The 26,776-nt window shown below is 43.5% G+C and overlaps 1 protein-coding gene across 7 annotated transcripts in view; it reads left to right on the top strand.

Moving 5' to 3' along the window:
• Window positions 1-26,776, top strand: part of ELAVL4 (ELAV like RNA binding protein 4) — a 146,075-nt gene that overhangs the window by 114,629 nt on the left and 4,670 nt on the right. For 6 of the 7 annotated variants that reach the window (XM_060621430.2, XM_060621432.2, XM_078451922.1 and 3 more), the window contains exons 3-6: window positions 6,514-6,617; window positions 22,103-22,256; window positions 23,933-24,158; window positions 25,783-25,821. In XM_060621430.2, coding sequence (XP_060477413.1) covers window positions 6,514-6,617; window positions 22,103-22,256; window positions 23,933-24,158; window positions 25,783-25,821 — 523 coding nt within the window. The remainder of the gene's footprint in view (window positions 1-6,513; window positions 6,618-22,102; window positions 22,257-23,932; window positions 24,159-25,782; window positions 25,822-26,776) is intronic. The other variant, XM_078451924.1, reaches the window with a different exon arrangement.

Here is a 26,776-nt window from a genome sequence, read left to right as displayed (position 1 = left end):
GCATTATCACTTTTAATCTCCCTAATAATTCCATGAAAAAGTAATCTTAAGTTCATTTTACAGGTACAATTACTGCAGCAGAAAGGAACAAAGTGGGAATGCAGAATTGGGGGATGAAAAGAAATAATGTATACAAAGAAATTCTGAGGACTTTCCCATCTGTGCTTCCCTTCCCTGCTACTAAGGATTAGATGTATAGTTTTCTCAGAAACCAATGTGTAGGGACATTACTTGAACTTGGTTAGCTAAGGCCACACAGCAATAAGCTGAAGCTGCATTTCTTAATCATTACATTTCTGTATCAAGTCTCCAGATGATGCCAACAATACTGGTACAGGGACCACACTTAGAGTACAAAAACTTTAAACCATACTTAGTTTGAAGCAACTGTGTGAACTACCAAAAGAAAAGAAATTCTCTGACTAGTTGGTTCTACTAACCCTGAGCCTGCAGAAGAAAAGTGAAGACCCAGAATGCCCAACACCATGTAAAACCCACAGAGGTGGGGTGGGTGGGAACAGAGCCATGGATGCTCCAGAATCTCAAAGCATCCCCAGCCAGTGTGAAGAAGGGGAAGAGACCCCAGCGCAGAGTGTGTGCATGTCCTTGAGTGCTTACTTGATGCTGGACACTCTGCTGTGCCTTTTCACAGAAGCCAGGCCCTGTGGAGAGAAAAGCTTGAGCCCAAAAGTCACACAGATCTGGGCTTATTCAGATCCTAACCGTGGACCCTACTTACTGGTTACCTTTGGGCAGGTTACTTAACATGTCTTAGTCTATTGTTCTTATCAGCCCAATGGGCCTGATGGTACCCATTTCACACAGGATTAAATTGGGTAACAGTAGGCCACTTAGCACAGTGCCTGGCACAAGGCAGACCCTGAATAAATGGTAGCTGCTGTTAGTCTATGTGTTAACATAGTTAACCCTCACAGTGATTCTCTGATTGTGAGGATAAGGGATTATCCCTGTTTTCCCAGATAAAGGAATATGCTGCTGAAGCTTAAATGGCTTAACCAAAGTTATACAGCAAATAAGTTTTGAAACACACACACACACACACACACACACTGTGTGTGTGTGTGTGTGTGTGTGTGTGTGTGTGTGTGTAATAACAGCTTCAGGTCTCTCTGACCCTCCTTAGGGTGTGTTCAGGTAGATTTTGAGCCATCTGACATCTCAGGACTGGCAGGGAGGGAATCTTGGGATTCATAGTTGGCTGCAGTTAACGCAGCATGCGGATTACTGCCATGCAGGTGATCTTAAGGTGACTGGGGATTTTATCATGTGCTTGGAGAACAGAATTTCATCCTGAGCTCGGGGTTCTAACATTCACAAGAATCCTTACTCAACTCAGAAGTTTTTATCAACAGCAGCTACCCATCTGGCTGCCCCCTCAGGGACTTTGCAGATGAGGGGAGTAGCAGTTAGGTTTCTGGAGAATGACGATTTTTGAAGAAAGAAAGAGCAAAGTGTGCAGGTTGGCAGTGCAAAATGCTGAGGCCCTTTCCAGCCAGCCTTGCAAAGGGATGGCTTCTCTGTTGCTGCCGTCAGCCATGAGGATGTCACATTTGGGGTCCTGCTGTCATAACCCCCAGGACCCCAAAGGCAAGGGAAAACAACTTCTATCCAGAATGACCAAGAAAATGGTACTATAATCAGCTATAAGGGTGATTCCTAGAGTCTGAATGCAATAAAAATGCTTAGCACAACTATTGAAGATAATTTTGTTTTTCTTAGATGATTCAAAAAAGCCTCAGAGGTATTTCAGGGCTTTGGAATAGTTGTCAGGGACATTTTAGTTCAAATGGAGTTAACTGTGAGTATGGCAAAGGGTACTGGATTTGGAGTCAAAAGATCTAAACCAGGGGTCAGCAAACTATGGCCAAAAGGCCAAATTGAGCCCACTGCCTGTTTTCCTAAATGTGTTTTATTGGAACACATATTGTCTATGGCTGCTTTCATGCCATAATGGCAAGGTTGTCATGACAGAGACCAGAGGACCCACCAATCCTAAGCTACTTACTATCTCACCCTGTATAACAAAAGTTTGCCAATCCCTGATCTAGACTAAGATCCAGCACTATTTTCTCTGATCTTCAGTTTCCACATCTATAAAATGATGATTATCTCTCCCATGGGGTTGTTGTGAGAGTCAAATGTGACAGAATGGGTGGCAAAGCTCTTTGGAAATGCAGAAGACAGGCAGCACCTGATCTGTGCTGGAGGAGAGCTTACCTAGACATCCTTTGTGCTTTCTTTTCCAATCTTTGGTGTCCACTTGTCATGTTCCCCCTTTCTCACAAATGGAAAAAGAATTCCCTAGGTATCCCACCTTCCCCCCAAACATAAAGCATTCTTCTAGAAATGGAGGATTGGTACAAACATATGTATCCACTCTTTCATCCCTCAAATATTTGTTGGGCACCTACTGTGTTCAAGGAAGCAAACTTTTATAAGCTAGTTCTTGTAGGGAGAAATGTTTGGTTTCCAAGGGGAGAAGTTGGTATACAAATTATTACAACAGAATAGAGATGTTGCCATATCAGAGTAGGAGGACCCATCATGTGTTTGTGTGTGTGCATGTACATATGTGCAGTTTATAAAAACAGAAATATTCAGGTTCAGATTTAAGAAAAGCCTGTGAACCTCTTTAATCTAAAATACACTGAAGTGCCTTAAAGTGTAGCCATTATGTATAACTGTTTCCCTTTGGAAACTACATTCTAATTTTAAGTTTCCATCCCAAACTACCAAGAAAGCATTTCCTGCCCATGCATGGTCACTGGGGATCCCTCATCTATGCCTGCTGGACAGGACTATTAAGGAGTGGTAACACATGTCCGGGTGGTTGATCACCTGAGCATCAAGGAGTCAGGTGCTCACTGCAGTTTACAAATTTTGGAGGCAGTCTTCATTTTATAATATCATCTGTTCTTTATTGATTTTTTTATTGATGATTCAATAAACATAACTTCAATGATTTAATTGTTTTATTTGACCAACTTGCTATCAAAATAAACTCCTAAAGTGAGAACAAAAGTAAAGTTAAAAAACTTAATGTTCTAAAAATACTGTTGCTATACCTATCTGGTGAAATCTTATTATTGCTGATAAAGAAAAATGTAGTTATTTGGGAAAAAATAATAAGAGGACCTTATCTATTTCTGGGAGGCAGATACACACACACTTGGCTCTAGGCTCCAGACTGGGTCCCCTGGGCCTTCCCAGCATGATGGCTCTCTTAGTCCCCATGGAAATAGTGTTGGTATTTTTTGTGAATGTGTTTCATCTACATTTTTCCATGTGCATTTAAATATAGGACTGCAAACCCAAAACTCATCAAACAATGTATGTCCATCATACATACAAGTTAAAACATAGAATTCTTCCTCATTTTACTCTCCCCCCTACTAATCATTTTTTAAAGAAATGAGGCTTGGGTTTTTATATTTTCTACCTTGGGATTTAATCCTGTCTAGAGTGTTTTAAAAGAGACTGCTTAGTCTGCTTAGGGGGTGCCTGAGTGGCTCAGTCAGTTAAGACTCCAACTCTTGATTTCGGCTCAGGTCATGATCTCAGGGCTTGGATCTCAGGGTTCGTGAGATCAAGCCCCATTTCAGGCTCTGTGCTGTCAGCGGAGAACCTGCTTGAGATTCTGTCTCTTCTCTCCCTCTGCCCCTCCCCCCATTTGTGCTCACTTGTGCCCTCTCTCTCTCTCTCAAAATAAATAAATAAGCAAGCATTTTTAAAAAGAGACTGCTTAGTTCCATCGAGTATTTTTTATTAGACTTAGCTGGACTCCTACGTTGGCAAGAAGCACGTGAGGAAGCCATTTGTGAACAAGGTAGCACAGGTAGTTTCATTGTGATGCCAGTTTATCTCATGTCTTTCATTTCCCAGGCAATGTTCTTCACCTCCATTCCCCTCTGCTTGAATGCAGTGTTCTGTTTCAGAGTTTGTACCTCGTTATTTCAGATCAAGGAGAATCTCTAGTCTTTCCCCCTCTTCCTTTCTGAAACGATGTTCATCTGGTTTTTAGTTTTTCCCAAAAGCACCTTCATTCCTGATGTTAAGTGCAGTTTCTCTCTAAACCTAGAGCAGGTGATGACAGCACAGTTGTGCTAATTGCAGTCACCCTGAGGTGATGGTGGGTTTGGGACTGATACAGGCAGGTGGGGAGGTATGACACAGCTTGCTGGACAGGAGTCCTTTCCTTCACTTGACCTTCAGAACCTTCCTAGGACCTGAAGCAAGGGTCTAAACCAAAGATAAAATATAGAATGTAAAAACATAGCTGCTGTATTTATTTTAGATTACCATAACTATATGATAATTAGAAAGAAAGATCTAGTGTATCAGGGAATGTGCATCACTGGTAGGCATGATAAATTTCTCCACATACATTCCATCAGCATGACGAATCATGAACTATTTGGGTTTAGGTTCAGTGTTTGCAGCTAAGTGGTGAGTGTTTTGTCTGTATTTTTTCATATTTCATTTTAATTTTATAAAAATTCAATTTAGCTGGATAGATTGACTGTCTGACTTGTTTCCTAGAACTAGCTAAGGTTTATCATTGAGATTATTGCTTTAAAAATGCCCTTCAAAGCATCTCAACATGGTGCACAACTGTTTAAATAAATAATTGTAAGAATAGTTTAGTGCTGCAATTTTTAAGGCTTCTCTTATTTACAAGGAAAATAGAACTGATAAATTTGAATGATGAAAATGGATTTAATTAGGTGAATTTAGTTGGGCTTGATGAGGTGGAGCCAAATTTAGGATAATGATATTTTTAAACTAATGCCTCTTGTATTTTAGGATTTGCAAAAGTTTCTCAGAACATGTGGCAGGGTCGTGTAATTCACACACACCTCTCTCTCACACACACTTTTACTCTTCTGCACACACACATACACACACATGTAGAAGGGCCCCAGCAGCTAGAGTGTGTTTAGCATTCGCTCTTCCTCCTTCAGTTACTAATTCTGCCTATAAAGGGTATATCTGGCCAAGTTTGCTCCTGTCTTTCCTGTTATTCCAAAACACAGAGGAGTTTTCTAATGGAAAGTATTGTCATTTTGGGTTTTCCATTTTGGGGACAAAAGTGGGCACTGAGCCATTACTCATGATCCTCTTTGCTTGCGTCCTATAAAGGATAACAAAGTCACCCGTTTTCTGATCCAGAACCCAACTTGTTTTCCCAGGTTCCCTCCTACAACCAACACAAACACAGACATTTACCAGCAAAACAGAAGCTGTTGGAAAGATTTTTTGGCTGCTGAAATGGGCTCCTGTCACCAGGACATGGCAGGCTTTTTGCTGTATTGTCTCCCAGCCCTGGCCCGGGTACTCCAGAAAGAGCTTTATGTAATCAGTCTTCCCTGACATGTGACGTCCTGTCATTTTCCTCCCTTTCGGCTCCACTGCCGCCCACAAATCAATAACATTGCTTGGGAAGTTCAAGCTGGTTTTTCAGCCACCCTAAGCTCTGTATTTCTTAAAGGGTATGTCAAAAAATGTAAAGTTTCCTAATGATATTTCTGGCTGATGACACATGGCAGAGCTGATGGACTATTTATAATCAGTGGCACGATCGCAAGCACATTATTTTTATTTCACTTGGGGGGAGCCCTGTCACTTGCTACCTCTCTTTGCAGACAAGTTGATGCCATCTCCACCTAAAGGAGCTAAATCCTCTTTGCAGAATGTGTTTGCACTCTCCCCTTTGTGTTAGGAGCTCCCCAGTTCTTTCTAATAGAACCTCCTCTTTTTTTTAAATTGTTCTTGGGCTGGGAGGGGAGGATGATGAGGGCAACCAATGATTTGTAGCAACTGCTTTAAATTCTGGTCATGCCTTCACTATAAATGTCTCAGTCTTTGCTGCTCAGATCCTGCTACATTCCTCTGAGTGTGGGCGTGGCTGGCATGACTGAGGCAGCAGACACAGCTACCGCATTCAGCGCTCGCCCCAGTTTTACAGGACTGAGCATAGCATAGCTGTCTTTCGTTGAGCAGCTACTATATTCTAGGCAATGTACCTGGTAGGCATTTTATACACAGTGTCTCATTAACCCTTTCAAACTTGTCTCTGGCAAGTGCTGTTATCTCCAGAGAAGACATATGGGGGAAAAAAATTGGGACATCCAGTGACTTCTCTCCACAGTCACACTGCCCATAGGAAAAGCCCCATGACTCCAGTTCAGATCTAACAAAGCACACCTGCTCTCGTTCAACTACCTTTTCACCTCTGTCCAATTAAGTGGACACTTGTGTACGTATGTGGATGTGCAGGGGCACTTACCCATTCCCAACGTGGGCAGCTGCTGGGAGTTCATAGGCTGACCAAAGTGAGAGATGGAAGAATTGGAAACTTCACCTGGGGTAAACCCTGGTGTAAAATAAACCATATACTAGAGGAGGGTTTTGACTCACTGCAATGGGAAGTATTACTGCTATAAAGATACTGAGCTCTCTTTCTCTCTTTCTCTTTTTAAAATGTTTCCACAGGACAGAGTTTAGGGTATGGATTCGTTAACTATATTGATCCAAAGGATGCAGAGAAAGCCATCAATACTTTAAATGGACTCAGACTCCAGACCAAAACCATAAAGGTAAGAAGTGATATGCTGTCCTGATTGGGAGGCACTGGTTAAATTTTGTTCCTTTGATCTCATAAATCCAGGGTATCAGGGAGCTGGAAGTGGTGTTCTTTATTTATGCAAAGGACATTTATCATCCACAGTGCTAAGTGGAGGACACAGATCATTACAAAGAATGAGATGTAGGCTGAGTAGAGGGAAGGGACTGGAGGGCAGATGGGGTGTCAGGGCCCACCAAGAAGGCCTGTGAGCCCAAGCCTGCAAAGATGGCCAGAACTAAGCCATGGGAAGAAGCTGAGCCAGAGAAGCTGTTCCACACAGAGGGAACAGCACATGGGAAGCTGTGAAAATGAACGTAAACATTATGAGTGGGGAACAGCATATAGGATAGCATGGTCTGATTTGGGATGGGAGGTGGGCAGGAGCCTCATGTGGCAGGCTGAAACAGTTTGGCTTTACCTAAAGGGGACAAGGACCTCCCTAACTGTGACTAGAAAAGAAAAAAAAATCTGTTATAAATAAACACTAATATAATAGGGATGGGGACTATCAAATTGTTAGGAACACAGTAAAGGAATGACAGAAAAAGTAACATTCGAGCAACTGGAAAATAATTAGAGCTGTAGATAATATCTCAGGTGGGGTTGTTTTAAGTCGAAAAAGAGAAACAGTTACCCAGAGCCTGTTTCTCCAGAGGTTTCTATGACTATGCCGTCACTCTCTCGGTTCAGATTTCCCCTTGTGGAGATCCTTCAGGAGGTGGTGCTGTTTGCTTTGAGGGCCCCCTCTGATAGCTAGTGGTGGTCTCCTGGATGGAGCCTTCTCCTCCTCCTCAGTCTCCCTTCCCCTTTTTCCCCCACCTCCAGGCAGCATCCTGCTTGGGGGCAGCTGCCAGCCCATTAATGAGTCCCATCCTTCATAGCCTATTAAACCACAGGGAGGTGTCTCCTGGGCGCTCTTATCCTCACGACAGCAGGTCTGACGCAAAGTAGGACAAAAGAGAACCTCTCCCAGAATGGAAATCTATAGATGGCACCAGCTCTCAGCGTATGAAAACACAAAAGCAGAACTTTTTAGTTCAACAGAGCCACTTTTCCAACATCAGGACTGACAGAGAGAGACTGTTGGTGTAAGATAATTTCAGCTAGGAGGTAATCAAAGCAAAACCAAAACAAAAATCTTCTTTTTTTGGAATATTATTATCCGATTGTCTTCCTTCCTTCCTTCCTTCTTCCTTCCTTTATTTTAAGCAGCTTTACTTTTGCAATTGAGTTTAGCTTATTTCCAAAAGTGCTTGCTTTCATGATCTCATACAATCTGTAGTACACAAAGACCCCCAAATCAGCCTAATTCAGGCTGCCTCAGTCTCATCTTACAATCAATCCCTTTGAGCTATCTAATGGAGAAATAATTAAGAGTTGTTTAATTATGGGGTAGTCCTCTGAGAGGCAGGAGGATTAATTTCTTTCAAAGGAAAAACATACCTATTTTTACGCTTTACGTGAAGATGGGATGCTCAAGTCCCTGATTGTTTGATGAGGCCACACCAGGTTGAGAGCTGTATTTGTGGGTTTGATTGATTTTTCTGTGCTATCCAGTTCAGCATTAGAATGTCAGACATTTACTCTTCCCTTGATGGACACGCTGACCTTGAACTGAGAAAGGTACTTTTTTTTTTTCCTCTACAGTTTTCTTGAAACCCCAACCTTCCCAAGAGTTTAGGATCAAATCATCAGCCATCCATTTTACCTTTTTTTTTTTTTTAATATTCCATGAAGCTGTTGAGTTTCCTGAAAGACTGATTGGACCTGGCTTTTCTGCGCTCAGAATGCACCCCCTGATCCATCAAGCCATCAGAAGTAGTGCTTTGTCTAAATAGATCTTACAGACAAGGAACGTCGATTATTTTCTTTCTGCAGGAAGGCTGTCTGCCTTCTCTTCTCTACATCCATTGCCCCACCCCCTCACCCACCCTGTGCTCACCCTGCATCAAAACGCTGCCAACACATTTGCACCCAGCAGTAACATGGGCTTCCGAGGCATTGTAGGATTCAAAATGCATGATGCCATGGCTGAATCAATAATTTCCATCCTCTACTACGAATGAAAATTTAATGTGCAAACCTGGGGATTTCAGCCCTTTCATTAAAGCAGTTTATTTGCCTTACTAAAAATTAAGTTTGAGTGATAGGTTCTTTTATTAACTTTTCTTCCCTTTCCTAAAGGGACACAATGTTTAAGGTAAAAATCATATTAAAGGGGAGGAAAAAAGCAAACCCTTTTCATGTGCTGTTAATAGTCTCATCATTTATTAATTTTTTAAAATTGCTTTTCTGCCTTTCAGGCCACTGTTTACTTCTGCTTCAGTCTGCTTTGATAAGTGACATGAGATTTATCTCTTTGCTCTGACTCCCAAGAAGGAATAGATAACTTTCATATCTGGAAAAAACAAATATCTTCCTGGAAGCATGCTTTACAGAGATCTGCCCAGAACTATCTAGTACATGTTTGCAAGATATGGTCAAGTTTGTCCCTCCTTCTCACATTTCTGGAGCATTTTTGAAGTGCTTTGTGCAAAACACAATACTTTTTAAAAAATTTTTGTTTAAGTTTATTTATTTTGAGAGAGAGAGAGAGAGAGAGAGCAGGGGAGAGGCAGAAAGAGAAGGAGAGAAAGAACCCCAAGCGGGCTCTGCTGTGTCAGCACAGAGCCTGATGCAGGGCTTGAACTCACAAACTGTGAGATCGTGACCTGCGCCAAAACCAAGAGTCAGATGCTTAACTGACTGAGCCACCCAGGTGCCCCAAAACACCCTATTTCAAATGTAATGTACAACATAGCTGCAGGAAAACCAAGAGTTAATTGTTGTTGTTATATTTTAATTCCTAGGTTTTAATGATTAACTGCTAGATTCAGGGATAGTTCTAGAAAGCCCTAAGGGAAGGGTGTAGACTATAGTGAGGTGGAAAGCAATAAAAATGGCAGGTACTAGTCAGCTACTACAGATTGTTTAAACCCAGATTGTTGCCAGGTCTTCCAATTATTCAATAAAAACTGAAATCTAGATATTTTTAATGCCAAATCTGTCAATTTCTAAAGGTTGGAAACCAACTTAAAATTTTTAAAGCATAGGTAGTCAGGTCAAACAAAACTTAATAGTTGACCTGTGGGCAAGCAGTGTGTGGCCTCTGAAGTCAAATTTAAGTACAAAAACACTGTTTTGCTTATTGGACGTGAATGATTCATTCACCTCCTAGTGGAAGGTGCCCCCAAATGATGGTTCCCTGTTAACAACTATTCATTGTCGCTTTAGTAAGGTGGATGTAATGTGACTATGTGCCAATATCAAAGGCATATAGAGGGCAAGGCCAGGCCTCTGTCCTCAAAGAGAATACAGTCTTGGCATAGACACAGCATCAAAGCAGAGAAAGAACGTGATTCATTAATTAAGCCCCTATGAGTAGTGTGGATGACTGCAGATAACGTGCCTATCTGGATCAAACAAATATATTTTTTGGAAACATGCGTTACAGTGATCTCCTAGGAACATCTAGTACATGTTTGCAGACGTGACTACAGAGGAATTATTCTTTGAATTATAACTTGTTTAGTGGGAGAAAGTGGCCAGGCTCAGAGATGAAATGACCTGTCCAATGGCACACCAGTGACCAGCAGCTGAGCTGAGCTAGCATCTGAAGGGCCTGTGAAGGACTCTGCCACAAGAGGAGATGCTTAATATATGAGCATATGCTTGAAATAATAATAATTATTTATTATAATTATACTACTAATAATAGTAATGCTACCTTATATTGAATATTTACTGTGTACCAACAGTAAATATTTACATGCTTGAGAGGATTGAATTCTTGAAACATCCCTAGGGCTAGATGCTTTACACACATGAACTCTACTTCTTAAGATAGCCCTGTAAGAAGGTGCTATTCTCTCCGTTGTACAGTTGAGGAAACTGAGGCCCAAAGAGGGTAGGAGACTTACCCAGGATCACATGGTTGGTATGTGAGATTTGGAGTAAAGAAAGGTGTTTTAAAAATAACTCTAGCAGTAGGCTGTAAGTGTTGGAAGGTCACACTGTGTGTTTGCTCAGCAGCACGTGCATTCTATGAGATTGTTTGGGTCTGTATTTGGCTCTGCACACACAGATAATACTCCCTGGCATGGGAAGGAGATATAAAAAGCAAACAAATTGTGTGGTTCTTCCAGGTTCTTCATTAAGCAGACTTGTGGTTTGGGACTTCTGCCATCAACCTGAGTACAGACCTAAGTTCAGGTCTTTTCTTCTTGAACCCCTGCTTTCCAGGCTCTGTGCTAGGTCCTGGGATTTAGGTGACCCAGAGATGGCAGTGCCCTAGACTTTCTCCCATCTACATGTGTTAGAGAGGCACAGAGCATGGACCGTGGGCTTACATGTCTAGCCTGACAGACCAGCCTGGCACTCCACTTGGGAAAGTGGGTCTTATCTTAGGATTTCAACTCTGAACACAGTGGAGATGATTTGCCCCATTTAGAGTTTTGAGAGTGCTCTTTGTTGAGCTTTTCCTCACTTGTCTCCAACAGAGATCACATTAGACTTTGGGATGTATTGGGTTGAAATGACTGTGGGTTCTGGAAAATGATTCCCGGTACTCCTTGACCCCACAGTGGATGCCTGTCCCAGTCCTGGGCCCTCTCCTCTCTCCATGGGTTCTAAAACAGCAGCTTCTGAATTCACACTGTAATTTCAGCTGCTTACTAGGAAGCACTTCATTGAATCCAGCTGTAGTGGTCCAGCTCTTTGTCGCATTAATTAGTAACAAAGAAAATTAGATGTCTGTAGTACCTTCAAAAGAGATATCTTTACAAAAAGTTTGGATTGATATTCAAGTTACACTGAGAACCTTCAGTAAAAAGTGATCCAGAGTGTAATTTGAGGGTTTGGAATCATGCCCAGTAAATCTTTCAGAATAGTGGGACACCAGTTTGGATTTTTAACCTGAGTTCGAGGAGCAGAGGAGTAAAGAAGTGTTCACTACTCTGCCTCCAGAAGCTCCTGTCTCATGGGGGGCACAAACATACAGAGAATCTTCTCTAATGCAGTGGGATGGGGCACGGATGGGGCGCTTATGGGGCTGCAGGGCTGCCCGTTGGTTTGGGGTGGAGGAGTGGGGACCCGGAAGCTGTGCAAGGTTTGAGCAGGAAAGGGACTTGGTCAAAGCAAAGTTCCAAGAAGGCTCATCTGGCGAGGGTGTGTCACCTGGGGTGTTGGACGGATGAAACCAGTGGCTTGCAAGCTGTAGTGGTAGGTTTTTGTCAGCCTAGACACTGGTTTTCATTAGCTCTTTAGGAGCTGTTTTTACTCATTTTAAAAGCAAGGCATGCTTATTTATAAATAATTTGGAAAACACATTATCATATAATGTGGCAGTATCAGCCATTCCCAACTCAATACTGTTAACGTTTTTATATATTTCCTTCCTTTTCTCATTGCATTACAGGTTTACAAATGATTTTGTGTCTTGTCTTTTTCAAATAATTACATTAAGCTATTACTCATATTAAAAAAATACGACTTTAAAGAAAACATTCCCAGAGCACAGCTCTTGTGCAAACTGGAGGTGTGAGTGCTTTCAGGACTGGAGCAGGAAGGAGGGGACAAAAGGCTGCTTCTGCCACTCGGAGTGAACCCAGGAGGGTTGGCACTCAGTCAGGAGAGGGGCTGTGAGAGTTAAGAAGGAAGCTTTATCACAAGGCAGCAGCCCAGCTCCAGAGGGAGCAGGACTGAGAAGGAGAAGGTGCATTGAGTAAGGGCTTTTCAGAAGGAAGAAACTTCCCATCACTGGGAAGGAAAACAAACTGAGCTCCTGTCTTCAGGCCTCTCTGTACCATGATGCTGCTTAGCCATTTCTCTGTTCTCGCTTTATTCTTCTAATAGCACTAACGGTGCCTCCAGGGGATCTTTCCACACTTGAGTTTTGTAGGTTCCAGTATGCCCCTCCCACTTCTTCCTCTTGCCAGGGGTCATTGGGGCGCAAGGCCTCCCTCCCTCGCCCTGCAATCCACCTGCCTTGCTAGAGGCCTCCGTTCCGCTGAAGCATCTTTTCTTTGCACTCGGCATAAGCAATTATTTCTCCTATCACTGGTCTTAATGCTTCCCAGAGAGTTGGCAGATCATTTTTTGCTGACGGGTATCACCCCACCCAGAAATGATAGACTGCCTCCCTCAGTCTTATTAATAATAAAAAAGGCATTTTTCTCTCCTCCCCCATTACAGCTATAGTCAGAGCAGTGTGGGAGCACTTCCCCCACCAAGGTCAGCAGGGGAGGCTGGATCACTGAATCCCCAAGGACCCAAGAGAGGGCACATAGCTACAGCAGTGGAAACTGGAGACTCGTTTACCCCAGTTGTACCAGGCTGCTCTTTCTCTCCGGTGAGAGCTTCCGTTTGCCTGCTCTGCTTCCCGGTGCCCTGCTAACTTCTTCTGAGTGAATGATTTCAGATACAGGTGTAGGAGTTTGAGAGAGAGAACTAGAGCTTCCCTGCTCTCTCTGCCCAGTGAGGCTGTTACAATTCCAGTATCTCTTGAGGGTTGTCCACAGTGTCCTGGGTCTGGATTACAAAAGAAAATCAGACAGGTACAGGTTAAGATGACACCTTATATTGCTACCTTATATTGGTTTCAGAAGTGTGTGGAATGGGACTTGGGGGCTTTAGTTGTCTACAAGTGTGAAAGAAGCCAACAGTAGGATGTGAGCTGCTTTAAAAAAAGCCAGTGCACCTTGGCTGTGTTAGGAGAATTGTAGATTCCAGGTCACAGGAGGTAATGCTGCTTTCTTGTGCACTCTGGTCAACCTGTCCTTGGTGTCTGTGTCCCATTCTCAGCCCCACATTTTAAAGAGACCTGACATTCTAAGGGTTGTCCAGAGGCAAATGAGGAAGATGGCAAAGATGATGCCATACTCAGATTCACCCACAGTGGTTGGTTTTTGTTCTCTAAGGGAAAAGAAGTCTGCAGTGATTCTGAAACTCAATCCTATATTTCAAGAATCTAGGAAGAGACCCTGTGCAGCTATCAGGGTAGAACATTTGTCTTGGATAGTAGTGACTCTCTGTTAGAGACATTCAAATGGAGTCATCAGGGATGATGTAGAAGAGATTCCTATACCAAACTAGAGTCTGATGTAAAGGTCCCTTTGAGCTCTGAGATTCTGAATTTTTGTGGTTCCTGGACTTCAACTCTTCTATCAGTATAGTAGCCACACATGGCTATTTAAATTTGAGTTTAAATTAATTAAAATTAAGTCAAATGAAAAGTTCAGTTCCTCAGTCATACCAGGTACATTTGAAGTGCTCTGTAGTCACATGTAGTTAGTGGCCACCATATCAAGCAACACATTTTCATGATCCTAGGTTTGATTAGACAGCGCTGGCCTAGAACATCAGTGGCCGTGGGGAATAAGGAATCTCTTCTCTATGGCTATCATGAAGCCCCAGAGAAAATCAGCTCGTCTGTCAAAGATCATAGAGCCAATCCCTCTTCCCTTCCCCTTTGTTGTCCATTCAAAAGAGCTCTGAGTTAAGATGAAGAGTCGGTCAAGTCCCAGCTCTGTCAAAAACTCCCAGAATGACCTTGGGCAACTTAACTTTATTTCTCTGGATGCATTTCCTCATCTGCAGAATGGTTCCTTCCAGCTGCAACAGTCTAATAAAATATTATAGTGTGATCTTGTCAGCTTGATAACTTTCCAGAGAAAGCAGCAGTTTGTGCCAAGCACACAGCTTTTATTTCACTGTCCACGTTAGCCTGGTATAGTGGAAAGATCCCAGAACTTGGAGTCATATCCAGCTTTGTCTTAGTTTGGCTATGTGACCTTGGACAAGTACTTGATCTCACTGAACCAGAGTTAGTCATCTAGAAAATGGAACGAATAATATCTCATGGGTAATCATGGCTTATAGTGGGGTACTCAAGTAATGCTTCCCAGAATGATGACAAAAGTGAATAGGGTTATCCCTAAGGTGAAAATTACATGACAGGAGAAGACTTTTTCCCATCTGCATGTTTCAGAGTTGTACATGCTTCAAAGATGCATAAAAAAATAAAGAAAGAGTCTGAGCCTTACTAAGCCTCAGGCAGCACATATAGAGGCTTTGTATGGTAGGAAGTATTATGGAGCTCCCAGGTGGCTACAGTAATCTTATCAATCTTTCATATAGCAAGAATCAGGATTTGCAGTTTAGTGAGAAGACTGAGTGTCTTCAGCTCTGAGTCTGAGACCAGCTCTTCCACTAACCAGGCCATGAAACCTTTAGCATATCTCTACCTTCTGGAGGCCACTAGATGGACAGAAATATCGTTGTACTAAGTAAGCTTCTTTGGAATTTAATGGACTTTGTTAAAGTTGTAGGCATATGAATATATCACCACACCATAGAAATATTTATCCTGCCTACTGTATGCCAGACACTCTCTTGATATTCTTGGATACTCTTAAACTCCACAATGGGAGACACAGTGATAGCTGCTGCTGTTGAAATGTATATCATCTATAGAGTTTAAGGAGATAGCAGTCATTTGTGCCTGGGCCTCAGAGAAGAGATAGCATTCAGATCAGGTCTGTAGGGATGAGCAGGAGTTCATTTTGACATCATGATGAACAGATAGCAAGAACAAAGATAAGGAAGTGGAAACTTTAAGCGCATATTCTGAAAACTGACCTTTTTTAAATTTGAACTGAGGCATTGAGTACATGGAGAGTTAGCAGGAATTGAGAAGTTGGTCCAGATCTCAGAGGGCATTGAATGCTCAAATGAGGGATTTGAACATCCATCACAAGGTGTTGGAGAACCATTGAAGGCTTTGGGCAGGGAGAAGTGGCACAATCAGAGCTCATTAGAAACATTACCATCAGGTCTTGCCCCTGATAAAAGAATATCATGTATCAGGTGACAGGTGGGGGAAGTATGAGGAGTGGGGCCACATAAGCAGACACCTGTTCTGCCTGTGGGCAGGGCTGCAGCCACAGATACAGGGAAAGCCGATCCTCACAATCAAAGCTGTTGTTTCTAGGAGCCAGCTGGCTTCTTTCTTCTCTCCCTGCTCCTGGAGGTGGGAATCAGAGGTACCTGCAAGGGTTTGCTCCTAGAAGGCCCTGGCAGCACCAGAGACTGTTCTCAGCTGCCATTCTCCTGGTCTCTTTGGGATGAATATCCCCCAGGGATCTATGTGCTCTGGGGAGTTTATGCTCACTCAGAGAGTAGGGTGTTACAACAGATTGGGGAAAATCTGCAGCTTGATCTTTTGAAATGACTGGTCTCTGTGTGTGTCTCCTCTGCTAGACTAATAGTCCTACATGTCAAGGATGGCTGTTTTCATCTCTGTACCAACCAGTGTTTCACATAAGGCCATAGCAATTATATCAGAGCTGTTTATTGAGCGGTTCCTATGTGCCAGGCATAGTGCCTAGAAATCTTATATGTATTAGCTTGTTTAATGCTCCAAGAACTCTGTTAGAAAGCTTCTAAGCTATGTTATTCAAGTGATATAACTCAGAAAGTTAAGTGACTTGCCCCAAGCTTACACAACTAGGAAGTGGTCAGGATTTAAATTCATATCTTTCTAGCCCCAAAGCCCCTTGCTCTTAACCATTTTCTCTTTTCCATTCCAGAATAGATGCTCAGTGTCAGTTAAAGTAACATAAACAAGAACTTCCTTGGAACAAAGGCCTGTCTCAAAATAAAGTTTCCTGATGCTCTAACTTGCACCTATCAGTGAGAGAAACCCACAGGATAAGAGGCAATGAGAACAGGAAGGATGTTCCTAGTGTGTGGAGCTAGAATAGAAATAGGAGGAGGATGGAAACTATAGAAGAGACAGGTTTGAACACAGTTGAAGGATGAACTTACCAATAGTCAGTGATGGCCAGTGATGGGGCAGAGCACCTCATGAAATAGTGAGCTTCCTATGTAATGTATAAGGTGGGTGGCCAGCTGTCTGAGATCTCAGCCAGAACTTTTCAGGCCACGTCCAGCACGAAGTTTCTGTGAAGCAGATTTCAAGGATAGTGCTTGCTGCTGGTATCACCAATGGCACCTGTCACCTTTATTTCCACTTACCATGAACCACAGTTGTAGAGATTAGCAGTTTTGTGAATAGAATGCCTAGCTCATGGAGATATCCAGTCAATGATAGAGATCCTTATTATGATTTAAAGGGACCTAACAAGTGATGCTCTTGTTTTCCATATCCTGTAAAACCACTGTAAATCAGGTGAGAGATAATACAAAAGAGAAAAGCATATTGAATCCTAAGGTCACCTTTAATACAGATTATGTCCCGGATGGATTTCCTGAACACAGTGGACTTCCTAACACATAACCCCACACTTTGACAGACTGACATACCATGTTACAGGGGCTTTGGACCCCACAGGCCTCCTGCTCTCATCAAACAGATCCTGGAACAGAAAGTGTGCTTCCAGCTGGTATCTGGCTGCCAGAAGGGAAGAAGTACACAGTGGCTGAGGCTCCTGGTGCCTATTGCCAGTATTGAAGCTTGTTCAGAATGGTCACTGTACTTCCCCTGGAGAAGAGAGGTGAGGGGGTACCAAGAAGCCTAGACTGCTACCCCAGGGGGCTCCCTCCACATGGAAGCTAACACTGGAAGTGGGAGATGAGTAACCCCTTGCCAGGAACAGCCCTCTGAACTGCACTCTTCATTTATCTGCTCCCTTCCTCACTGGACCTCGGAGTGCTTGAAGCACCAGGCACCCAGCACAGCTCGGCAGACAGGAAGTGTTCAGAAATGAGAGGAACAAATGAACTCACATCTTCTAATGCCAGTATTTATTAAAGGAGCACCTTTCGAAAGCAGAGAAGGATGCCTTTTCTTACCTTACCAGACTCCCAGCACCCTAAACCAAGCCTTTATCACGTTTTCCAAGTCCTCTCCCTTTTCTGTACCATAGCAGGTTAGACAAGGGGCAAGGTATTGCCAGAGGATTCAGGAAACGTTTTACCCAAGGCCATGCTGTTCCCCCATCCCTGCCCAGGCCAACCCCCATGGCTGTGAACAGGTGAAGGAACCTGCGAGGAGAGTGCTGTGTGGGAGGGGCAGCCCCCAGCGGGGGTCCTGCTGCCCCATCTGTGATGAATGATAATGCTGCTGCACCACCTTGATGAGAATCACTGACAGCAGACTTGTGAAGTCACATTGGAAATTGGGAAGTACTTTACTTTGTGGATATGGAAAGTACAGTGGAATCTGTAGAAATGTGCTAGAGGAAATTCATGGCAGTGAAGTGGTAAAAGATCACCCAGACCCCACCAGGCTGACAGGAGGAAAGTGGTGCCTCTATAGGTGTTCACTGGTGGTATCCCAGATATTTGCTTGTGTGGTAAAATTGAAAGGTGTGTCCCAGTGGGTGCTAGAGTCCCACACTGCCCACAAAAGCCTGTAGTACTCACCTGTAGTAAATATAATAACATTTACTAAATATCTACTAAATTCTAGGAATGTGCTACCCCTGTTAAATCTATTATCTTACTTCTTTATAATAACCCATCAAAGGAAAATTGTCCCCCTTTATACCAGTAGAGAAACTGAGATTTATCAAGATCAAATTACTTGCCCAAGGTCACATAGCTAGTGAGTTTGGGAGCCAGCTCACAGTCAGGGCTGTAAACTCCACACTGTACTGTTACTCTTGCAGTGGGTCAGGGTTACTGTAAGCCTGCAGGGATGGGGAGTTTGGAGGCACTGCAAATCTTTTATCAAGGTCATTTGTAAAGTCACCTGCCTCTGGGCCATCCTAACCCAGAGCTAGAGGAGTGGCCTCTGTATTCCCAGCTCTTTCTGAGCTCCAGAGCAAGATCAGTGCCAGCCTAGAAATGCCAGTCTTGTCTTCAAAGGTTCTGGATGAATGGAGTGAGCAGGATCCTGAGGGACTGAGGCATGGGATTCTCTAGGGCACTGCCTTTAACATTGGAAGCCCTGGGCTCTAGGCCACTAGTTTAGTGGGGTTAACACACCAGCAATGGCTGGCTGTCTGCAGGGGCTAGAAATAGATAATTTTTGAGAAATGTTTCAGCCTAACAAAGGACCTGACCCCTATAGTCACTCAGTTAGGATTTCATAAATGTATGAGGACACTTGAAAAGTACAAATACCAGGAATCAGCATTTGGATATTAAATGTAGGGAGATCCTTTTTCTGTCATTTTTGCCCATACCTACTTCTACAGATTTCCCGGACGGAAGACTAAGATAACAAGAGACTTAAGTTTTTCAAATGGAGGAGAAAAAGTAAGCAAGAGTTGGGTTTGGTGAATTATCAAGGTGCTGCTGTTCACCTTTGGCACTTGTTAACTGCTCTGTGGCAGAAATTCTGCCTGGGTAAGATTCTGCCTCCATCAGAATCATCCTTTGAGGAAATGGTTTTGGTTCTGTCATTTACTTTCCAATGTCCACCCCTTTTCCCTAGCAGGTATGTCCTAAGCCTGCTCCCCTCTCTACCCCAGCTCTGGCTGCCCAGACCATTGGGTATCAAGGTCATTATTATCCATTGTGCATTTATTGAGTGTCAAACAGGCATTGCACTAAGCCATTGACCTTCATCGTCTTATTTGTCCTCACACCAGAGGAGGGCTATCATTAGGCCGCCATGCCCTGACCCCACCACACACCCATCTCAGCTCTGTCTTCTTTCTGGCCCTTATAACCCTTAACTAAACCCTCCGCTTCACTGTGTTCTAGTCCCAGCTATACAACCCTAGAATAGCATACATCTTACAGCATTGTGATAATTGGTCCATATTGTGTACCATTCTTCCATTCAACTCATGTTTATTGGGTACCTTCTGTATGTTGTATATTGTCCCCATTGGACTTGGAAATCCTTTAGGGCAAGAGACCACTCCGTGTTCTTTCTTGTTGTGCATCCCCAGCACACAGCACTGTGTCTGGTTCATAGTAGGTCCTCGGGAAGTGTTTGCTAAGAGAAAGCCTCTACGTGGCGTCTACTTCTGGAACAGTCTTCTTTCAGTCCTTCCAACCTCAGACACTGGGAAATGGGAAACCTTCCCCTTAGCTCTTAGCTTAGTAGGGAAACACAGCTATGCTTCTGGACGCTTAACTCTTGGTGATCCCCCTAAGTAGAGGAATCCAAGCTGCAGTTAACTCCAGAGTCATTAATTCCTACATCATTCATTTTGTTCTGTGGATGTATTCATTTATTCTTTCACTAGATGCTTAGCATTCTGCAGGTATAAGGCTCTGTACTGGGAGCTAGAACCACTAAGGTGAATAAGATACACCACCCCTACACACACACACACACACACACACAACCATGACCTCAAGGAGATCAGCAGTCTAGACAGAGGGATGGTAAATCAAGGTCAGAATGGGTTAAGTATCATGGGTATGGTTCACTGAAGAACACTGCTAGGGGGCTTTTTAGGAGGAGGTAAGATCAGGGAAAGCTGTCTAGAGAAGATGGCATTGGATCTGGGCCTTAAAGAAAAATAGGATCAGGGCCTGAAAAAGTAGGTGGGAAATTTTTCCTTGTAAGACATAGAAGTAGGAGGGTATGTTTTGGGGGAGCACAAATGTCATACAGGTTATTAATTTGTCAATAATTGGCAGGGATTAGACAGGGGTAACTCTCATTACCATGAACATATCACTACTTGTTTTTCTTTCCTTGTCCCTACCACTCCCTCCTCATGTCTAAAACATACTTCTGCTAGATTATAATCTGAAGGACTTTGTTCTGTAAAGAATGGGGGTAGGAGAGCCTTGTGTGGAGTGATGCTCTGTCCAGTCACATGAGATTCTTGGTCCTTCAGCTCCCACTCCCCAGGGACTCCATGTAAAGGTCCCTTTGCCTGTCAGCCCTGTGCTGGAAAAGAGCCTACAGAGGCCACCCCCTGAGTTTCTAGAAGAGGTAGATACTGCAGACAGTCTGCCTTGCTCCATCAGCAGGAGGAGACCAACGAGGCAGATTAGTCACTCACATCATTTTATCTGTTGAGTCAACATCTATTTTTAGGTGTGGAACCCATAAAGGGACTCGGCATCTCTGTCATGGAAAGGGAGAGAGTGCCAAGGGCGAGGGGGTCTGCTCATCCTTCATTCCTCTTTGCTAGGTACACTGCCAGACCCTTTCTCAGAAGCAAGGTCTCCTCCACTGCTGGAGCTTTAGTTCTTGATGCCAAGGGTCCAATTTAACATGTACAATTTCTTTTGTACGCATGCTTTTGTGTGTGTACCACACACACACACACACACATGCATGCACATGCACACTCACCCCCAGAGTCTTAGCAGATCTTGTAAATTGGATATATGGATTAAATAAGACTCCCAACTGAAAAATGCTAAGGCATATAGGTCCCTTCCTGTCCAACATTGTCAGATGTGCTCTGAAATGACTGTTTTCATCATCTATTCTGAGCCATAACCGCCCCAGAAATAGCTTTAGCAGGAAAGTGCTTTTGTTAGACTAGCTGTAAATTATATTTCAAATGTCTGATGTTGTTTTCTTAAAAAATAAATAAATAAGTAAATGAAAGTCTAAAATTAATGACTGCTGGGGTTTGCTTTGCTTATGTGTACTGCTACAGATTTGGCTTCTTGCAGATGGAATTTCAGATCTGTTTACACTTCTGTGTTAGCTTTTTGGGGGAAAAAAAGCAGTTGAGAGATCTGGGAGGACAAATTTACAAAGTCGAACTTATTATAACCATCCGTGAGGCTCGCTTCCTTCTTCCACTGCCCTCTCCCTCCCTCCTTTCCCCTCTGCTCTCCTTTCCTTGATTGTAGTTTTGTCTGCTCTTCCTCCACGTTAGAAGGTACCCGGTTCTTGCAGATGTTATGACAAGGTCATGTATCCAGTTTCACAAGCAGATGTTCATGAAGCCCCATTTCATTGCACTTTGTCATTCAGCGAGAGCAGACCTTGTGGGAGCAGATTGGAGCAACACAGAGGATGGGACATAAAAAATCTTGCAGAGAACCTGATCGCTTTAATGTGTTGAAGACGAAGGGCTTGGGGGTGGGGAGGGTGGCAAGGAGAGAAATCTGCAGAGCAGAATTTCATGGAGGGTTTTTTTTTTTTGGTTTATTCAAAGATTATTATGTGTTAGATACAGTAAATCATCTATACACCCACATCCAGGAGGTAAATCTTCAGAGCTCCATGCGTGGGTCGTTCTGCATTTAACAGCTGCCATACAGTAGCTATTTTGTTCTGCACTTAGAGACCCTTATCTGTGCATTTGTTTTAAGTTATCGTCACCTCTCCTTTTGTTCCTCTGTTGCCGTTCTCAGGATTCGTATTACGATTACAAGAGTAGCTAAGAATCTGAACTACTGAGATATTTAAAGGACACCATGAGTTCGAATGATAGACAAGGGGCTGTCATCTCAGTTGTTGACTCAGTCTCTACTCAGAGGGTGTTGGCTGTAATGGATTTAGCTCCTCTTGCCTTTTCCTAGGTCTCATATGCCCGTCCGAGCTCTGCCTCAATCAGGGATGCTAACCTCTACGTTAGCGGCCTTCCCAAAACCATGACCCAGAAGGAACTGGAGCAGCTTTTCTCGCAATATGGCCGTATCATCACCTCTCGAATCCTGGTTGATCAAGTCACAGGTTAAGTGTTTCTTTGTCATTTCTTTCCTTGTGTCTCAATGCCACAACCAGTGCCCTGTGACCCATAGGAGCAGAGAGATAATGGTTACTTAGGGTAAAGGGTATGGATCATGTGCAGACAGATTTTTGACATAAGAGAAAGATTTCTTATCAATCAAATGCCCACATTTAAAATGGGCCATCTTAGGAGGTAGATCTCCCATCATGGGAACTGTTCCAGCAGCAGCTAAACTACTTGGCAGGGCTATAAAGAGGATTCGGGCATCAGGTTGTGAGTGGGACTGAATGACCTTCAAAGTCTCTTTCAACCCTTAACCAAGTAACATTACTTTTGTATGTGAAAAGAACCTGTGTTAGAGCTCCGGCTCCAATGATATCATTATAGAGCTAGAGGGAACCGCATGCTGCCTCATTTCACACGTGAAAAAAGAGAGGTCTTAAGTGGGGGATCTGACTTCTGCCCAGCTAGTTAGTGGCAGTGCAGGGACATGAACCCAGGACCTGGTACTGTGGTACTTTGTCCATAATAAAGAAAGGCATCCACCACCTCTCAGTAAGAAATGTAAGGTACCCTGGGTTGCATTTTTATTGACAAAATGTTTTTACCTACTCTCCATTTGATCCCATTTTAAAACACCCCCTGAGAGCAGTTCAGCGTGTGTTGCTCATTCGACTCCTGCAATAGACCCTTACTGAAGCCAGCTCTGCCCCAGACACTACAGAGGGACACTGGGGGCCGGAGATGAAGGAGGCACAGTTCTGTCCTTGCAGGACTCCATTATGATGAGCACTTGCTGGGGGCTGTCCAGTGTACTACGGGGGCTCAGGAGAAGGTGTGCTGTGCCTGGGCGGGGGGAGGTTGCTGTGAAGGCTACATCAAGGAGGTGACATTTGAGCAGGGTTTTGGAGGATGGATTGAGGTTATCTGGCACAAAGAGGGACAGAAAATTCTAGGTGGACATGATGTGTCCTGTAGAATAGGTGGATAGGACATGTCATAAGGCATGGAGTCAAGGAAGAACACAGCCTGTTCAAGGAATATGTGGTGGTTCAGTATGGCTGGCATGAGACTCAACAGGGGATTTGGGACCACATCATCAGGAGCACTAAATGCCATGCTAAGAAAGTCTAACTTCATCTGTATGCAACATAGAGCCATGGGAGGATTTTTTGTGGGTTTTGTTTGTTATTCCGTATGTGGAGTGGGAGGCAGTGAGGAACAGGTACCACGCACAAAGTAAAGAATTGAAAAGTTACAAAAAATGTGTAAAAGATGCTTTGAAGGGGTGTAATGTGGTCAGAGTTTGCTTGTCAAATAGATTACATGGTTGCTAGGTGCAGAGGGCACATTGCAGGACTAGAAACTGGACAGTGGGTGATGGGTTAGAGCAACTAGAAGGAGACGAGAACTGAGCAATCTGGTGTAGAGGCTGGAATGGACAGATGTGAGAGGTGCCTGTGTTCTGTGGGTGGGAAGCACCTGCCCAGAGCCATGATGGCAGAAATGCAGGCAGATGCATTTTGATGGGTGAGAGAGATTCTGGGATACTCAGCCCTGGCCCCACAAGTGGGGCCACTCCCCACTGGAGGTCCATGGGGCCCAGCCCATCTCTTCTCAGAGATATTTACCAGTGTGATTTGTTCACTCTTTATGAAGGCTCTTTCTCTTTCCCTAGGAGTGTCCAGAGGGGTGGGATTCATTCGGTTTGATAAGAGAATCGAGGCAGAAGAAGCCATCAAAGGGCTGAATGGCCAGAAGCCCAGCGGTGCTACAGAACCGATTACTGTGAAGTTTGCCAACAACCCCAGCCAGAAGTCCAGCCAGGCCCTGCTCTCCCAGCTCTACCAGTCTCCCAATCGGCGCTACCCTGGCCCGCTTCACCACCAGGCCCAGAGATTCAGGTAGGCACACCCATGGGGGAAAGAACGCTGCTCCACATGTACAGAGCTGGGTGGGGGCCAGGGAAACCCACATCCCAGAAAGATGGGACAAGCATAAGAACCTCTGTCCCCAGGAATCACTGTGTGAAGCTCCCTACTGAACCTCAGTTTCCACTACTGTTAAATGGGATGGTCCGACCAGATGCTCTTCCAAGCCCCCTTTCAACTTACGACTGTGGCTGTGGTTAAACTTCAGATTCTTGGATTAAAACAAAATGTCTACATTTCATCAAACAAGAAGGTGTTCTGTTTCAACAAGTTAAATCACAAATAAGTGACCACATTCAGTAGCTTAGACTTAAGGCAGAGGGAGTGGCTTTTAACAAAGTCAAAGAAAAGTGTAGGCCAGGAGACAGATGATGGGTTGTTTGGCCTGTCTTCCTCTTTCTTCTACAGGTAACTCCGTTGGGTTGGGGAAGGGACAGGTACTCTCTTTTGTGTTAACTGCACTCTGACTGTTAAGTCAGTAGATTCTGGGACAAGAAGGAAGATTTTGTCTAAGGCTTATTAGTGTTTCCTTGAGGTACCAAACCCTCCCAGTGCAATGGGGGCACTTCCCTTCTCCTGGGACATTTCTGAAAGGCAGGTTTCACTCCATGAAGGCAGTCTTACCTTGACTGCCTTTATTGTGCAAGAGTTAAGAATATTCTTGACCTACTCGTAATAATTCTAAATAATGATTTTATTCCACCCATGCCCCAACTTCCTTTTAATGAAAGGGTTTTTCTCCTTTTCACACATCACATGGGAAGGTAGTAGGCCCTTCCATCTGGCCATGATGAGGAGAAAATCAGCCTTAGCAGTGTCCTCCCATGCCCTGGGAATTTGAAATGGTTAATGATTTCATGAGGAGTCCAAGTCATCTAATTTTTATTTTGTGTGAGAGCACATGCAGTATTTATGTAAAAAGCCTTTCCAGCAGGCTTCTAATGGTGGAAACTATGGTTACTACTGCCCCATGGTGTGAATAGCTTGTCCCCAAGTAAAATACTGACCATGACGGAGATTATAACATAATGGCAGTTTGCTGGGAGGAGCTTTCAGGTTGCAAACAGTCAGCTCATTGTAAAAAATCTTAACCCCAAGCTCCTCCTTCCCCCTCAAAAAAATGTGTGTGGTAAGAAGATTTAGTTAATGTAGCTAGATTAAGAGAAAAGATCTATTCTGATAATGCCTTGTGCATGCATGTGTATTCCTTTTATTCACAAGTTTAATTGCAGTAAAAGGTGAATTGTAATAAAAGGTGAACAACTTAAGAAGCTGCCCCCTTTTAACGGTCTCACACACAATATAAAATGAAATCCACACAAATGTTCTGAGAGGAGGGGTGAGTGGGATTAATTCAGACCTTGAAAGAAAGGGAGCTTCATTAGACACTTGCTTTAAACTCCAGCATTGACCTGAACGTGGATTACTCATAGTTGGAGGCAGAAAAGGGGGAAATGACCAGTGGATAGACTTCTAAGCATTGGGGAAAGTTGTCGAGCTTTTCTTCTTTGAAAATGGAGCATTCTTATTAATAGTTCCATTGAGCGATCTTGCCATCTGTGAGGCATTAACCCAGAGACCCTCCTTCTCTTTGCAGGCTGGACAATTTGCTTAATATGGCCTATGGCGTAAAGAGGTAATTAAAACTCCACAGATTGCCAGATGTCCGTGTTGGCACAGACTGGGGCTAGAAATTTTTTTTTTAATTCACTAACTTTACTTTTTTTTTTTAAATTCTTCCTTTTTCCTCCACCAGCATGTCAAATTCTTAATTTTAATTTCAGACTTCAGTTGGTTTTGTTTCTTTTAGGGCACACAAAGCGTGTTTGTGTGTTTCACTTTTTCTTTTATTTGCAGGTGGGCTTCTCCTATGGTTCAGGTGCCACAGCTACCAAGCCCTTGATAATCTGGTTCTCTAGACGGCTCCCCCAAGGGAGAAGGCTCCTAGTCTTTGCCAGCTGACTTTGCAAACTTGCAGAGCAACTGTTTTGCATTAGCAATGCCAAGATTCAGTTAAGAGGGCAGATTCCAGCAAATCAAAATTAGAACACTTTGCTAATCACGGTTGACAATCTTATGATTGTCAGTGGAAAAATTAGATTTTGGACTACCAGCCCTGGCCAAAGCATGAATAAACTTGTGGAGGACCTGCTGACTCCCACCCCCAGCTCAGTGTGCATTTCAGGGTACAGCCTGAGAATGAAGTGTATCTGTGTGCACCTCAACCAGGAGTTTCTTTTGTTACAGGTTTTAACAGTTATTATAAATCCTCCCTTGGTTTTATACATGTATATATGTTTTACACTTGCAGTTTCTTTCATTTAAAGCCTTTCTGTGGGGTTGGGGGTTCAAATAGAATCGAGGTTTGTGGGGGCTCTCTGAATGCAGTCACAAGAGTGATCCAGACCTAGTCTGAAAGCTGAATCTCAGGAAGTTGAGTGCGTTATGTCACTGTGTCCATGAGATTCCCATATGTGCTTTTGATAAGCTCCACTGAGCTGCTAGGGACATAGCATCTTCATCATCCTGCTCAGTAGAGCTGCACACTTTAATTCCCCTTCCCACAGTCAGGGAAAGCAATGTGGTCTTTA

Source organism: Panthera onca, chromosome C1, assembly GCF_046562875.1.
Source record: "Panthera onca isolate mPanOnc1 chromosome C1, mPanOnc1 haplotype 2, whole genome shotgun sequence".
Taxonomy (NCBI): domain Eukaryota; kingdom Metazoa; phylum Chordata; class Mammalia; order Carnivora; family Felidae; genus Panthera; species Panthera onca.
This window is presented reverse-complemented; position numbering and strand designations above follow the sequence as displayed.